The 17668-nt window shown below is 43.1% G+C and overlaps 1 protein-coding gene and 1 pseudogene across 1 annotated transcript; both read left to right on the forward strand.

Annotated features, from left to right (window-relative positions):
- LOC149096351 (uncharacterized) overlaps window positions 1-6269 on the forward strand; it is a 7738-nt pseudogene extending 1469 nt beyond the window's left edge.
- Window positions 6270-16235: 9966 nt separating this feature from the next.
- LOC149096352 (uncharacterized) lies at window positions 16236-17668 on the forward strand. Its single transcript, XM_089280888.1, has 2 exons — window positions 16236-16539; window positions 16681-17668. The coding sequence occupies exons 1-2, from the start codon at window positions 16236-16238 to the stop codon at window positions 17580-17582; spliced, it is 1206 nt and encodes a 401-aa protein (XP_089137014.1). The 3' UTR covers window positions 17583-17668.

A 17668-nucleotide genomic window follows, 5' to 3' on the forward strand; every position in this document is an offset into this window, starting at 1 on the left:
TAACTTAGATATACAGTTTCCATATTTTCAATGATTTTGTATGATAGCACTCGTCATTCAGGTTACTAACTCTCACAATGTACTTGCCCTGAAGGGGATTGTCCAGTGTAATTTTTTGTAATTTGCATAAAGACGCCTCTCCTTCTTCAAAAAAATTTTCCACGATGTTTCACAAACCATACGTTTTCTTGGTATCCTATTATCTAGGACGCCCAGCTTGCCATTTCATTGCCAAAACTGAAACTCATACTGATTACTCCCGAAACGGATGATCGTGATCAATGAGTGATTTCTAGTCACCCAGCACTTTACTTACACTGTACTTGTACTGTGTTGGTCAGAGTTCAGATGAGGCATTTTATTTTTATAAGCTTCTACTTTCAATGTATCTTATAATTATCATTCTGATTTTGTATTGTAATGCACGTTGCATGCTGCCATTTGTTTGAAAAAATAAATTGCGTGGTAAAACTATTGCAGAGAATGAAATGGTCATTTCACAAAACAAGACAACTCTTTTTTTTTTTTTTTTTTTGCTAATTAAGGTTACTTCCCACTTTCAAGAGTGAAAAAATATCATTTTTTCTTTTATTTGCCTAAATTGAAGTTTATCATTTTATCTAACATTTACTGAAAAAAAACTTAAAAATCTCAAAAATCGCCGACGTTATTTAACAAAATTTGTTTTCCAATAAAAGGTAATAAAAAATGAAGGTGTCATAATCTCATAAGTAGGTGACGTCTCGGAGGAAATTTCGCGGGAAGCGGGTTCTTATTTCATGTGATTTGCATATTTTCTTTGTGCATTGCGCGTTCGAGTTTCATGGAGAAATCTAAAACAGAAAGAAGTCCTTGGGTAAAATCAACGAAAAAATCAGGGCCAAAGAAGAGAAAAAGGAAAGGTCTTGGATAAGAAAGGAAAAAAGCCTCGGAGAAAGCGACAAAGGCTCTTGGTTCGGCCAAGCGCCTTTGTCGACATCGACCGATGAACACGAGCGGTCTAATTCAGCTGGTTCACTTGGTTCTTCCGTTGGAGCAAGTGGCTTAAAAATCAAAGCTTTCGATAATGCAACTTACCACGGAGGCTCATCGTCAGAATCAGACGAAACTGACGACGGAGAATTCGAAACGAGCGACACGAAATACCAGAGTATTGTCAATCTGGACGAGCTCAATCGACAGCTTGCAGGCCGAGTCACTTGCAGTTTTTGTGGAAGTGAAGGAATAAACTTTGAAGAAGTACTCCGGTCCACGCTCGCGTCCAGGTTTCTTACAAAGAAGTCACCATCATACCTAAATTTTGTCAGACATAGATTTGGAAATGTGCTTTCCTTTGACTTAAAATAATTTATAAATCAACAAAACACACCCTACCCCAAAGACCTCATTTCGGATATGAGAGCAGCCCGAATGTTCTCGCTCGATTCGATTGATTCTCCTTAATAATAATAATAATAATAATAATAATAATAATAATAATAATAATAATAATAATCGAATATTTCCTCAGGATAACCCTTCAGTACAAAGTACTGTTATCAACGGGGTCCTGCTAAGAATTAAAAACTAATAAACAAGAATTATTAAGATATATAAAATAAGATACATATTAAAAACCGTTAAAAATACAATAGAAATTACAAGTAATAATCGTCTAAGGCTTTCCTAAATAAAACTCTAGAATTAATGTTTCTTAAACTTAAAGGCAATAAATTAAAAATCGAGGCACCTAAAAAATAAAAGCTACGGCGTGCAAAATCCAGTCTGACTTTTGGTAGTTTTGCAGTTTTCCCATTGTTGCGAGTGTTTAAAGCGTTATGATGTAATCGGTGAAAATAGTCTTTAAATGGAAAGCATACAGTTCCATTAAGGCAGTCAAATACAAAGCAGCACGCTCTTTTTTGTAAAAAGTTATCAACAGTTAAAAATCGAAGATCACAATTCTGCGAACTGTATTTTGGGGAAATGATTTCGAGGCTTCGGGTCTCAATGGAGCGGATCATGCGTTTGCGGGACTCTGACCATCCAAGACTAGTATAGCCGCAATACGTAAATATTGGCATAACCATCGATTGGTAAATTCGTTGGGCAGTAAAAGTATCAATACTGGAACGGATGCGCCGTAAGAGGTTCACTCTTCCTGCTGCCTTCTTGTAAATTTTTTGAAAATGAGTTTCAAAATTAAGTGTCGGGTCCAGATGCACGCCGAGGTACTTATAACATGTAGTGGTGTTGATGGGAAAACCGTTGACTGAGAGCTTGACTTGACAGCCTTGAAACAGATTCAACCGCTTACCGGTACCAAACAGCATCACCTCAGATTTTCCTTTCTTCAGATTAAAAATAAGTTCATTATCACGAAACCAGTTAGAGAGATTATCTAAGTCCTGTGAAAGGCTGCTTCGTATCGCATCGATATCACTTGAGGATGTAAAAATCACCGTATCGTCAGCGTAAGTGATAATCTTACAATGACGAAGCGGACTATGCACATCATTAAAGAAGATGAGAAAAAGGAGGGGCCCAAGAATACTTCCTTGAGGAACTCCAGTGTTAATTAGATTTGGTTTAGAAAGCACACCGTGAAATTGAACGATCTGCTTGGGATGGAATAAATAATCAGTAAACCATTTAAGTTCCATATTATATACGCCATAACGGGACAGTTTACTCAATAAAACGGAATGACTGATGGTATCGAATGCCTTTGATAAGTCAATAAAAACTGCTCCTGTCGCCTTTCCACTGTCGGCCTCCTTTCTGATGAGATGAGTGAAGTAAGTAACAGCTAGTTCCGTTGAGCGGTTCGGACGGAAACCAAATTGGTACTCAAAAAGTAGATTATGACGCTCTAGATGAGCCATCAGCTGCTTGTAGACTATCTTTTCCAAGATCTTTGACAAAGTAGGGAGAATTGAGATAGGCCTGTAATTGTCAATCTCAGCCAGAGACCCTGATTTGTATAGGGGGATCACCTTTACCACTTTCCACTCACTAGGCACAACTCCAGTTTTAAGAGATAAATTGGTGATAAATGTCAAAGGCGTGGTTAAAACATAGGCAGCGTCATGGAGCAATCCCGGGGGGAAATTATCCAGTCCAGACGCTTTTTTTCCGCTTAAGATTTTTTAGCTCTTTAAGAATGTCTGATTCTTTCACAGCTTTAAAAGTAAACTGACTTTCCGTGAATTGCTTGGGAAGATTTTCTTCAGCAGGTTTGCTCCAGACAAAGTCACGGAGTAAGATTGATTTCCTTTTCAGACATCTGCCAATGGAACTGAAATATTCGCAGAAGCTATTTGCAATGAAACTTTTGTCACTTGACTTCGATCCATTTATCACAAACGCCGAACTTTGATCAGAAGGTGACTTGGTAGGATAGAGTTTCTTGATGGCTGCCCAAAATTTATCAGGAGAGTCAGCACAATCTTTAAGGAGATCGCGATGATATCTGCTTTTACATTTTTTAACAAGGCCAGAGACTCTGTTGCGTTGCCGTTTACAAGAAGACCAACCGTTTTCTTGATTAGTACGGCGGGCTTTTCTGAGCAAACCATCCCTGAGATTCATCTCTTTTTTGACATCCGGAGTCAGCCAAGGACATAGTCGGCCTCTGACCTTCTTTAAGATTAGAGGAGCGTGCTTGTCGATACACCGTTGCAGTATGTCACGAAAAGAGGCCCATGCCTCACTTATGCTGACAGACGTGTTTCGGTTGACGCGTTTCGTTTCTTGACGCGGGCTTTCCCCTTGCCTTTGGCAACTTTACCCATTGCCAGGATTGCTTTTCTTTCGTCTTGCCGGTCAAAAGATCGAAAACGTGACTGTAATGCAACACTTTTCCCGGGAAATTCAAACCCATTCTAGTTGACGCCAGGAGGTCCTGTTACGCCATTGGCTTGCGGTTTCAAGAGGCGACATAATCTCCTGGGGCGGCGCGAGTTGTTTACAAACCTTTTTGAGCGAAAATCTCGCGTTTGATTTCTCTTAAAATGTGTCGACTTTGAGCGAATTAATAGGGTATGTAGAATTCACGGATTTTCGTAAAATTTGGCCAAAGCATTCCACGGATAATAATAAACAAAATGGTGTCTGGAAATTATCATATTTGGAATATTTTTCTCGTGGCGACCATTTACGCAACGCGTCTCGTATGTTTTTAGCTTCTTCAACTTTGGACTAAGATATCTTGGCAACCAATCAGAATATCGAAAAAGCATGACACTGTTTTGTTGATTGATCCCTGCTGAGTAAGACTGCGCAGCCATTTTGCTCGTGCCGCGGCATTCGATACCCGATTAATTCACGAGAACAACTCTCGGTCTTTTCACGGTTTACCGGCTGCTGACACTTCCCAAAAGAAAAAGTCACTTAAATTACATTTTTCTCAAAAACTACAGTTATTAAGCTTTCTACTGATATATAGTTTGTTTAGGTTTTATTGAAACTGGCGCACGTACGAATTTTTTCCTGAAGGGCACCCGCGAAGGTGGGAAGTAACCTTAAGCAGCAGTGTCTACCACAAAAAATCAGTGGCCTGGAATTTACATGCTAATATCTCACATGTACAGCTATTTTTAGTGGTGCTCTTTTGATTGGAGGAGCGGGCACGGAAGTGTTGGGGGTAGTTTTTGTTTATTATTACTATCATAATAGTTATTTCTAAAAGCCACGCTGACATAGACAGTTGGTGTTCCTTCTTGTAAAGTGGGACACATTAACAGATTTTTTTAACAAACAACAACAAGTTAAATTTATCAAATTAGGGAATTAAAATAAATTGATATAAAATCAGTGAATCCAATTATCAAACATTAGTACATGCACTCTGTTACAAAACACATGTAGTAGTTAACAGGATGACAATACATAAGTTAGGGTTAGCTATGAGAAAATTAGAATTAGGCTAGGACAGCCAGATATTATAATTATCCATTTATCTTTAAGTAGGTTAAAATTGGTTAATGCAGTGCAAAAGGTTTTAACATCATTTTGTTATGTTCATAAAGACTAATCATTAATTTAGCAGGAGGGGATTTTGAACGAGAAAATCCTGTTTCAGAAGATTGCCCGATTTTGGAAGCAAGCAACTCAGTGGGTACAGCACATCACCCTGTTGCAGAAGTAATCAGCAGTAGCCACTTAGAAAATAGTCCCCTAATTGCTAGAGTAAGGGCAGTAGAAGTGGTTTATGAGTTTCCACATCCTGGTGTAGATGAAACAGAGGATAACAGGTGAAAAAGAGAGCGGCGAAATCAAAGGAGAGTTATCGATGAAGAGAGAGGGCCGCGTGAAGTTGTCGGAGATCTAACACCACTTCCACCAGCAGGGTCACGTCGGTAGAGGACAATGCATACTTTGCATTACGAAAGTTTGAGGTAGGGCAGATGGCGTATATGTTCAGTTGTTGTGAAGTTTGCATCGAACAGAGATTGGAGGGCAAAGGCACAAGGAAGGTGTGTACTCGCTGCAGGAGGGATAAGAAGGTGCCAAAAGTCTGGTCAGAGGAAAACAACATGGATCCAATGTCTATCTCCGAGGAACTGTCTGAAATGTCGGATGCTGAGCAAATGTTGATAGCTAGAATGGCACCCACTGTACATGAGCACACGTTAAAACATATAGGTATTGCTTCTAGGGGCCACTGCATTGCTTTCCTTCAAGCAGTGAAAGAACCAGCTACTATCCTTTCACACCTGCTAGTAGAAGTGGACATCACAAGTGTGAGAAGGCAAGGGAAAGATGACACCCATAAGGATTTCAGGGTTAGAAGACATCGGGTTGAAGATGCTCTCCGTTGGGTGAAGGACAATAATTCTGCCTATGCTGACATAGTTAATGACAAGGCTCGCCTGCAGAATTTACCAGCTGATGGTGAATTACCCAATTTGAAAACAGTTGATTTTTCTGAAACAGCAGAACACAACAACGACCAAGGTCCTGCCCCACAGCAGTTGGATGCAGGTGAAACAGATGGTAGCGATGACTCAACAGTCTCTGGAGTTATTCTTCCTGAACCAGGAGTCATTGTGCAAGCACAGGTAGAAGCAACCACAAATGAAGTTGTGTCTGAGCCTCAGGAAGCTGAAACAGAAGGGGCCCAACAAGGCAGAGAACATCCAGTGATCCCATGGCCAAGCACTGACACAACCTCGGCATCTGAGTTTAGGACTCCACATTTTTTCACAATGGCTTTCCCCTGCTTGTTCCCATATGGAAAAAGGTGCTTTCTATATCAATCGTCCAATAACATGTCCCACACTCCATGATTGGGCAGAGCACCTGCTGTGGTATCAGGATGGCAGGTTTGCTAGACACAAAGTATGGAAGTTTGTTGTTCAGAACATAACCACGAGGAAACGTGCCTTGGAACAGAGCAGGTACTTTGTCGACCAAAAACTCTGCAGAAAAGTCATTATGAAACCGTTATTATCGTTATCGTTATCGTTATCATTATTATTATTATTAATATATAAAACGCTAGTTTTTGGAATGTTGTTACTGATGAAAATAATCCCACATGTACATGTATGCGAGGTAAATTGCAAACGATTGTATAGTTTCAGCCCGAACTAGGATTACATCAGCAGATCGAGGTGCAAGATGGTGTGATGATGAAAATAGAGCCATGTTTTCAAGGATTTTAGAGGAGCCACCAAAAATGTTGATCACATAACATAACTGTCTTCTGTGCTTTTTGGTGGCATTTCTTGTTCTTTCTTATAGAGAAAGACAAGACATTGTTATTAATCATTATATTCTTTCTTAGTTAACATGTGGACTCCCGCACAAAAGAAGTTTACACATTTTTTGTTGTTGTGGGGCATGATTGAAATGCAGTGGTTACAATATACAGTGTACTCAGTCCCCAAATCTCTACCAAATGAAATCTCGCACAAATACCAAAATAGTATACACATGTGAAAAGTTAAAAAGTTTTGTTTTCTAGCTTGATCCCCAAAGATACAGTTAACCATCTTCATTTTTGTATGGAGTCTCCTCCTGCTGGAAGGGTTTGCACCATCTCTCAAAGTATAAATATAAGCAAAATCACTCTGGCATGAACCATAAATATGATATTTTGTTGCTGATAATGAATACTTACATAGGCTTCTGATATAATTTTATTACTCAATTCCAATGTGATTTGTTCTTTTTCTCAACTGAGATTGTGGACTACAGGAGCTGTTATTGGGTTCCATTAATTAATTTTACCATCATGTTAAATTATACCAAGAATTATAAGTAAGCTATGAGTAAGTTATATTATGTACATGTATTCTGTCTGCACCACGCAACCAAATGCACTCAAAGGTTATGAGGCATAGGTACATTTGTAAGACGAACCCAACATATCCAAGATATGCTTTGATTGACATATCAATTAAAGATAATTTACAGCAAAATGGATAAACAACACATCAATATCCTACATGCACCAAGGCTGGACATGGGGTTACAAGGCAATCATTTAAACAACAGATTGAGATAATTCAAAATTTAGAGAACACTATTTGTACAACACTATGGAACAAAGGCTGTCTGTAGAATGTCACAAATTTCTCAACTCTTTCCTTCTACAGAAATACTAATCCTGCAACTCTGCTCAAGACCTAGTTTACCATTTTGTGTTGGCAAGATGTTAATTTATGCCATGTCCAATGCAGGTTGTCACAAAATTGATATAAGAGTACCATAAACCAAGCACAATAAATATCATTTTTAAGCCAAAAAAGCAATTATTTAAATAAACCATGACATGATGAGTAAATTATCTCTAAGAAAAACTGATAAATTTAACAGGTACTTTAAATAATTAGTTCATACATGTATCATAGGTGTTTCTTAAAAATGTAATACAGTGTATCTGTCACAATGTTGCAGCTATGATATTACTACACAAAGCATGGGTTGCAGAACTCAACTTCCAAGTCAGTTTGTTCAATGAACTTAGCGGAGAAATTATTATGGCATCAAGTTGTCTGTAAATACAGAGAAACCAAACAAAGCATTACCATCTTAAGTAATAAATTATTGAACTCTTTTATGTGTATGTACAATGTATGTTCCATTAATATTGGGGATCTCTCAGAAGCTGCATCTATGATGATTTAATTTGTTCCCAGTGCATTTTTTTAATGGAACTTTTCACTTGTAATATCTCTGTGAAAACAGTGGTCTCTGTGTTCTGCAACAATTAGTACACGAGACAAATTACACTCAGTAAGATTTTGTTTATAAAAAAAATCAATACCTATAAGCAATCACAAGGACCTTGAATTTATATTTCTTTAGAAATATCTCACCTGGCCATGGTTGCTTTGAAACTCTTTGATGTTTTATCCAGGCTGTCGATGTGTACACTGTTCATATATTGACTGACAGGAACAGGGATGTAATCATAGTGTATATAGCTGCTACTTAACACCACTGAACATACAAAGACATATCAATTGTAATTTATAACCAACAGATGACATTCCTTTCACTGATATACAGTGTACTTCATTGTTAGTTGTTTACAAAGTGTCTACAGTAGTGAATCAAATGCTAGGGGGATGGTACCCAAACTTTCACAGTGGCAGGCTCTGCCCTGAGATGAAAAGCAAACATATATAACTGTTATGAACTTGGCGACTTGCTTTCGAGAGCAACTGCAATTTGCTTTAAACAAGAAACTGGAACATTGCAGTACAACAAAGTGCACAGTCCCAATCAAGGGGCCATCCAGGCTGTTTGGTTGTACATATAACTGAAAATCAGACTCTGTCAGGATAAATACTGATGTTCTTGCTGACCTAATCTGAATGTGCACTTCTAGAAGATATTCACACCCAACACCCATTCATGGCCAGCCATTCGAAATTCCAAAGTATCAGGAGGAGGGAGCTCTTAAAGAAAAAAACCTCTATGTGGAGTATGAATCTTTTCTTGAAGAAAACAATGTCTGGGAAATCATTAATTACAAAATATGCTTTAAGAAATATCTTACCTGGTAATGTCAACTTTCAGAAAGTTTGTAATCTAGACCGTCTGGCCAGTACATACATTTGACAAGTTGACATTACAATGTAGTAGCGTTGGCCAACTGAAAACAGCATAATTTGGTAAATTAATATACACTGTACATTATTTGGTTAAATGTTGCTGTAGATCGTTGCACACTAACAGATGACTATTAAAATTAATTTACAGAACATATTGGCAGCTAAATGATATCAAGTGAAAAATCGTGCACGAGCCATTTACGTGTACAAGTAACAGCCCTCACATCAGAACTGTCACAAATATTTTCAAACTCGCTGAAATTTCAGATTAATCAATATTAACATGCACGTATATCTTTAACACTGTAATTACTTTACATTCACTTTACCCATGGCAGGTATACACCATAGGCAGACTTTCAAGTTTGCCTTCGAAAATAAATTGCATCAACTAATGCATCTTTCATTACCTATTCTTACTATTCTTACGATGAAATGACACAAAATCCAAGTACAAGAAGTCATAAGCATAAAACTAACTTAATTACCTGGTAATGCCTACAGTACCTCTTACTGTCTGCATATGCCGTCCATTAACTGGTACTGCCTGGACAATACTCATTATTTTTCTGATCACATCTTTTAAAATATCAATGTTATATCATTTGTCCTGAAAAAGCAAATACATGAAATGTTATGCTTTTGGCACTAACCAAATACCTTAACATGATGTGCAATGTACACCAAGTCATGATCAACATTAGTAGTAAAGGACGCTCATAGGGGCCGTAACCAATCAGGAGCCAGGGATTATACCACGTGACCAACTTTTTCCCATACATTCTCTTAAATTTGAAAATCCAAGATGGCGGATGTTTTTTAAAATGCGTCTGCAGTGACGTCACAGGTCAGCGGCCTTTTTCATCACAGGTCACGTGCGTGCCCAAATAAGGCGATAGCCAATCCATGAGATCGAGGTTGTGACGCGCATGTCCAAATAAGGCGATAGACAGGAAGTGAGTTTCAAAAATGATTTTTTTATTGATTTTTACAGGAAGTAAAAAATTACAATGGTGTGTATCCGTATGGAAACGACATGAAAATGTTCGTGTCTACGACGCGTTTGTCGAAGACGAGTCCGTAGCGTTTAGTCCGTGTGATGACTTTGAGATGTTTGGTGGCTGGGTTTCTATAGAAGAAGTTAGGGTTGACGACATGGATGTTGCGTCGTCCACCATCCTCGAGAGGTTGTTCGAGTTCGTCGAGGAGATTTTGTTCCATGACGTCGTAATTGAGTTGTTGGGCTCCTCGTATATTGAGGGAGAAGCCTCGGACTTTGCAACAGACTTTATCTTGATGGGTTTTGTACCCGTAATTCTTGGGTCCAGCGGAGGTGAAAGTGGTAATGAAGTCGTCGTCGTCGAGTTCGTTGGTCATCTCACCCAAGTAATCACCTAGAGGAATATCCACTTGACCCGGTTTGTAGGAGTAGATGACGGAGTCAGTGTCAAAGTAAAGGACTTGTTGCTTTAACAGTTCCAGGTAGCTGTATAATTTGAGCCGAGCCCAGCAGGTGGTGAAAGCGGCGACGAAGATGTTGGTTCGTCCGTTATCGGGTTGGTTGTCTTTGAGCTCGGCGTAGACGACTTCTAGGGCTTCGTCGTTGACAATTCTGACTTGTCGTATGTCGTTGAAGTGATCGGAAACGAGGGCGAAGAGTTGCGTTGCGTTGTAGACGACTTGGGTAGTGGGTTTGTGTAGGTTTTCACTGAACTTGCCCCAGAAGGAGTTGAGCATGAGTTTGGCAGTGGCTTTGCGTCCTGGATTTTTCTGGATCATGGACGGATCGAGAGTGATGCCTTCTTTCTGGCGGTATTGTCGCACGTACCGTGCCTTGTCTTCGGGGGAGTGACACCAACTCGGGTAACCAGCGGATTCCTGTTTGATTTTTAGCCAGGTATTCACGTAATCGGCGAAGAGTCCTGTACGACGTTGTCTTTCCGGGAAATGGTGGACTTCGTGGATCTTGATAAGCGTGTAGCCCATGGCAACGGCTTTCTCGATTTCGGGTGTGCACCAGGTCCCTCGTAGCGTACGTTGCTCGGTCGTGTGAGGGCATCGATGTGATTTCTCTAAGAGGGGTTTGGACATTTCGTGTTCCACGCACGATCGGCAGAGTGGGAAGGTGAGTTTACCTCCGTGCCAAAAAGGTAGAACGGGATGGTAAAGTTCGTGTGGCGGTAGTATGTCTACTTTGGCCATACCGAAGTAGTGATGGATGTCTTGATCTTGGGGGTTGACGATGACTTGCGGGTGTCCTATGGGGTATTTGCTTCCCTTGTTGACCCAGGGGTAGAGCAACGTTACGTCGATGTACTTGATTTGTTCTCCTTGAGTCACGTCGGCCACGTGATGTAGTCTGACCGCGTTCGTGCGCCCTCCGAAAAAAGCTTCTCGGGGTTGGAGCGGTTCGACGATTTCGAACGTGGCTAGGAACTGACTGAGATCAGGGTTGGTTTTGACTTCTAGGTCCCAGTCGCATTCCCACTTGACGCAGAGCTGGTAGCCTTTGTCACTGAGAAGGTCGTGTTTGAGGAGTGTGGACTGGTAGACTTCCTGCATGGTGCGATCGGCGTGACAGATGGGATGTCTGTCTCGATTGGTCGGGAAACAGCGTGGACATCCGTACCATAGACATCCGTTAAATTCGTAGACGGTTCGAGTGGTCGGATCGTATCCGTCCACGAGATGACCGTCCAGTCGGACTTCACCTCCGTTTCGCACGGTGCGTATGCGATCGCCTTGGTCCGTGTGTTGCAACGAGTGTTCTTGCCAGGCTAGCCATTTCAGGGCTTTGACGGACTGATTGGATCGGGCACCGTGCCATCCTCGCGGGGGTCTGGAGGCGATGGTGTTGAGCGGGACGAGTTTCTTGCGCCAGAATCGGTTGCAGGCGGAGGCGATGGTGACGCATTTCTCCATGGGGTTAAAGTCGGCTTTTTGTTTGAATTCTTGCCGGAACTTTTGACAGCCTGCTTTGAGGAGTTTGACGTCCGACTCGCAGTAGGCTTCCATTTCTTGCCGTAAGACGAAATGGTAGTTGTCGTTGACTTTCTCTTGGTACCACTGTTCGAATTCGGCTTTCTTTTTGGCGGACATGCCGTCGGGATCGTACATGTCTCGCGGTGGCATGGGACCTTCGTACGCTTGGTTTTCTAGGGTGTTGAATTTGTGCGGGAAGAATCCTTTGCACAGTTCGTGGATTCCGAAGGTGGCTGGAAAGTTGGCCAGCGGGAACGGGAGAAAGCAGAGGGAATCTTTGAAAGTCAGTCTGTCGGATTTTAGGGACAGTATCTTGGTGCCGACGGTGATTTGGTCTGTGACTTCTCGATGGGTGGCGTAACAGTGTTGCAGGATGAACATCCCGTCGTAGCCTTTGAGATTGTGAAAGAGGACGATGACGTCCCGATCGTCTCCGTCCACGTCGACGGCGAGGGATTCGAGGTGGTCGAACATGTCGGCGGTGCAGTCGGGACCGTAGAAGGAGCAGAATTCCTCCTCTTCATCGTCTTCCAAGCAGAGGAGAATGGGTGTCTGATTCCCTTCGGCGTCGGTGATGGCTTCGTAGTCGCAGTACACTTGAAGGGGCGGGTCTCTGTCTACCCAGACTCGCGTGTCTGGATCGTCGGGGTCGGGTTCTTCGAAGGGTCGACCGTTGACTTTGTCGCGCGACACGCGTTTCTTTTTGGGGTCGTCTTCGTCTTGGGTGATGCGTTGGATGTAACAACGGTGCGTCTCCAGATGGACTTGTTTTTCGCAGATGCTGCATTCGCCCCATCCGCACTTGTGACCATGGGTAAAAGGACTTCGTCTGTTTTTACGTTTACGCTCGTAGACGTGACAACATTTCACGCACTTTTTGTAAGTGTCGCAGATGGAGGGGATGCTGAGACTCTGCCGTTGCAAGTGGTAGTTGTAGCATTGGTCTCCGAAGAATTTTCTGTGACACAATCGGCATAGGGAGGTGGGTTCGGGAAACTTGCCACGTGCTAGGGGTCGTTTTTTTTCGATGAAATCGGGGCAGTCCTTTCGTTTGCAGGCGGAGCACCATTTACCGAGGCAGGGATGACGTTGAAAGTCGTCGTGATCGTAGCCTCGATTGCATTCGTCGCAGAAGTAGGATTTGTTGAGGAATCCCTTAAACGAGTTGCATCCGTCGTAGTGACCGTCTTCCTTGATGAGACGAATGATCTTGTTCGAGGGTTCGGGTCCCGCGTAGATGACCATGTGGGGTGGGTCGATGGAAACGACTTTGAGCTGGTACCCGGGTAACGCTTTTTGAAACTGTTGCAGTTCGGGAATGCCGCAAGGTCCTTCGGGGACGTGGGCTTGACGGTGGAGTTCTTTGGCCAATCGCTCTTGGACGGGCCGCCCCTGTTTGAGATTGTGGTAATCTTGGTCTCGAGTATTCATGCCGGCATCTACCAGGGCTTTCATGGTGACGATAGCGCGAGCGCAGCAGAGATTGTCTTTGTTTTGGATGGTCACGCGCGACCTTTTGGCGATTCCCCGCACGGCGGCGCTACTCGGTTTGTATCGTTTTCTGTGCCCGCTGCCACGACCGGGGGTACGTATGAAAGTGGTTTCCATGGTGAACGTATCGTCGGGGGTGAATTCTTCGTTGGAGTTGAGTTTGACCGCGAGAGACTGGAGATAAGTGTCTAGTCTTTCACTCCCTTCTTCGAATTCTCGCACGGTGAAGGTGGTGGATTGAAAGGCGTGCGTGAAGTCACTGGACTGCATGGTGAAATGGACCGTGGAGTCTGGTGTCAGGGTAGGATCCTGAGCGATTTGATGCTCGATGGATCGTTGAAGGGCCCGAGTCAATTCTTGACCTAGATTGTCCTCGTGAGTCACGGCTCTGTGTTGTCTGAGCGTGGCTTCGTACCGTTGTTTGTTGAGGACGTTTCTCCAGTTACGTCGAGCGCCTACGGGTCTCAATTCGAATTCTAGGAGGGGTCTTGTACTTCCACCTCCTGTTTGGATCATCACTCGGTCGAAAGCCGGATCAAAGATCCATTCATCGTCGTCGTCGAAGGGGAAGGCTTCGTCGTAGGTCCGTGTGTTCTGTAAAGACAACAAACACAACGTTTTTTTCTTTTTAGTTAGTCAGTTTTTATTCTCACGTATCCAGGTGCACTGTTGCTTGTCAATAGCACTTTTCGATGTTCTATCTCATGTATTATGTCTATGAAATTACATCCTAAATAGAGTCTCTGTTTCCTGTTATACTGGGTGACATAATGTCCAAAGTAATGCGTGCGATAACATTCACTTTCAAAACATTTCCAGCTGTGTGTTTCCACGTGTCCGTAACCCCATCGTCTTTTCACTATACCGTATCTTCTTATTTCTTTGAGAAGTGTTTTCAATGGTTCATTGTTCCTTCTATCGCGTATGCACTGCCAGGTTGCCAAGTTGATCACATGACACTGTATCTCTGTTGGTAACCTATCCCAGTGACTCTGAGGGAGGGGAGGATAATATTTTCTTGACATCTGGTATTCTGTAATAGGCATGATTAAACCCGTACCCTAAATATATTTCGCGCTTAAAGTTTTGTTCGTCTGTGTAGAATCCATACACGACCATGTGCTTACTCCCCATTCCTGGAACTTTTGATTTGGGACAATATTCCATCAGACATGTCTCTAGAACTACTTTGAGGGCGCCTAGTCCCCATTCTGCTTGGACCTTAGCAAAGGCGCGTATCTCCTTACAAAGGTCTCTCCACGATTCACGTTCGCGTCTATCAATGAAAAACTGGGACTCTCTGAGGTGAAGGATGTAGGTCTGTATCTCAATGGGGAGACAATCCCAGTAGCTCTGTAATCAAATGAATTGTAATCACGGAAAATGATAGGTAGGGTGTCGATCATGATTTGCTTGAACGGGACGGGTTTCAGTCTTTCAATTGCCCTTTTCCACTCAAAGGCAAGTTGTGACTCAGCGAGTGAGATAATGTACACTTGGATCTCAGGCGGCAACCAATCCCAGTAACTCTATGAAAAGAAGGTGATGAACAAGGCGTGACAAAGACGTCGTGAGACTTTGTAACCGCAAAACACGACAAAACAAAATCTCAAGTCCAAACGGAGGTAGAATTCTAGGGTAAAGGAGGCGACGACGAGTCTCAGTTCCATGGGTCAGTTGTCTAGGGAAGCCACGAACGCAGTTAGATAACACGGGGTGTGACAGATCGTGCAGTACAACTTTTCATGTGTCACCTCCTTGTTCACCATCTGATCGTCGAGTGCCCTGACGAAGCAATCGTAATGCTCGTAGTAACGACAGTTATACTCACTGCTTCATGTTGATCCATCTGTTGGTTCATCTCCTCGTCGGTCAGCTCCTGTGCCATGATTTTTTTCAAGCGCTCGATACAAGTTCAAAACTCAGAGTGACTTGAACGGTTCGACTCGATTTTTTATACACACGGTATAATGGTGTCCAGTCTCCGACCGAGTGGGGGTATACCCCCCTATCCCCTGGGTCGGTGGTAACACGTGACTTGGTCTCGATCTGTGATTGGTTGGACGGATCTAAGGATGACTTTCTTACATAGGGTGCATGTTATACTCACTGCTTCTTCTTCATGTTGATCCATCTGTTGGTTCATCTCCTCGTCGGTCAGCTCCTGTGCCATGATTTTTTTCAAGCGCTCGATACAAGTTCAAAACTCAGAGTGACTTGAACGGTTCGACTCGATTTTTTATACACACGGTATAATGGTGTCCAGTCTCCTACCGAGTGGGGGTATACCCCCCTATCCCCTGGGTCGGTGGTAACACGTGACTTGGTCTCGATCTGTGATTGGTTGGACGGATCTAAGGATGACTTTCTTACATAGGGTGCATGTTATACTCACTGCTTCTTCTTCATGTTGATCCATCTGTTGGTTCATCTCCTCGTCGGTCAGCTCTTGTGCCATGATTTTTTCCAGCGCTCGATACAAGTCAAAAACTCAGAGTGACTTGAACGGTTCGACTCGATTTTTTATACACACGGTATAATGGTGTCCAGTCTCCGACCGAGTGGGGGTATACCCCCTATCCCCTGGGTCGGTGGTAACACGTGACTTGGTCTCGATCTGTGATTGGTTGGACGGATCTTCATTAGGCGAATCCGCGCCGTCCCCGATCTTCACTCTGAGTTTTTAACTTGTATGAGCGTCCATTACAGAAGACCATGCCTGCCCGCTCCGCTGCAGCATTGAAACGAAAGAGAGTGAGAACAAGAGAGTACGTGCGAGAATGGAAAAAGAAAAATCCGGAGAAAGTTCGCGAGCAGAAAAGACGGTATCGTGCACGAAACCGGGACAAGATACGTGACATGGTGCGCGACGCATTGAATCGTTGGAGAAGGAACAATCCAGAGCAGGTGAGGGTCCAAAAACGTCGTTATAGGGAGCGCAAACGTCGCTCCCTTTTACCTGGAACACGACGGAGGAAAGAGTACGAGTGTGAATATGATCCGGATGAAATTCTTCGGGGTTTGTTTGGAGTTCGGGTTGTGCTAACGGATTTCAGGGGAACACTACCGCCATCCAACACCACTACCACCGCCGCTAAGAGCACTACCACCACCATTACCACTGCAACACTACCGCCACTATCGACATTACCACAAAGAGCATTACCACTAAGAGCACTACCGCCATCCAACACCACTACCACCGCCGCTAAGAGCACTACCACCACCATTACCACTGCAACACTACCGCCACTATCGACATTACCACAAAGAGCATTACCACTAAGAGCACTACCGCCATCCAACACCACGACCACCGCCGATAAGAGCACTACCACCACCATTACCACTGCAACACTACCACCAACCAACACTAGTACCACCATTACCACTGCAACACTACCACCAACCAACACCAGTACCACCATTACCACTGCAACACTACCGCCATCCAACACTAGTACCACCATTACCACTGCAACACTACCACCAACCAACACTAGTACCACCATTACCACTGCAGCACCACAGGCATTACCCCCACCGCAACGCCGTGGGAGGGTGGTGTCTTATTTCCCCACCGCCGCTAAGAGCACGACCACCGCCGCTAAGAGCACGACCACCGCCGCTAAGAGCACTACCACCAATACCACTGCAGCACCACAGGCATTACCCCCACCGCAACGCCGTGGGAGGCGGTTGTCTTATTCCTCCTCCTCTGACTCTGACTCTGAGCCTGATGAAGGGTTGGTAGCAGAGTTAGAACGCATGTTAGCGGAACCCGAGGATCCTGTAAAACGGAGACTTGAAAAGATCAGGAAAAATAGGAAGGAAGCAGAAGAAAACAGAGTAAGACGAATGCAAGAAAGACGGAAAACAGAAAAAATGATAACTGAAATAGCTGCTGAGCTTGATAAGATGTCGTTTATGTTACACGACATGGGTAGATGGTTTCAACAATTTGAACGCGAGGATAAGGTAGAGCAGGCTACTCAGTTTGAATATTCGCGCAATGTATACATTACCGCCGAACTTATGAATCAGTTGGAACACTATTTATAGGACAAAAGAGACTCTTTTTTGAAAAACAACAAAGCGTGTGTAACTTTAATTACAACAACAACAATAAAAGGTTTTACAATTTCCAA

Source organism: Orbicella faveolata, unplaced genomic scaffold (genome assembly GCF_042242905.1).
Source record: "Orbicella faveolata isolate gen_17 unplaced genomic scaffold, um_ofav_v1 contig_48, whole genome shotgun sequence".
Lineage (NCBI taxonomy): Eukaryota > Metazoa > Cnidaria > Anthozoa > Scleractinia > Merulinidae > Orbicella > Orbicella faveolata.

What these genes read in the sequence shown, in the direction of transcription:
- LOC149096352 (XM_089280888.1), top strand. Translation starts at nt 16,236, where the DNA reads ATGCCTGCCCGCTCCGCTGCAGCATTGAAACGAAAGAGAGTGAGAACA. An exon ending in TCCGGATGAAATTCTTCGGG is followed by an intron (nt 16,540 to 16,680) that starts GTTTGTTTGGAG and finishes TACCACAAAGAG; the next exon opens with CATTACCACTAAGAGCACTA.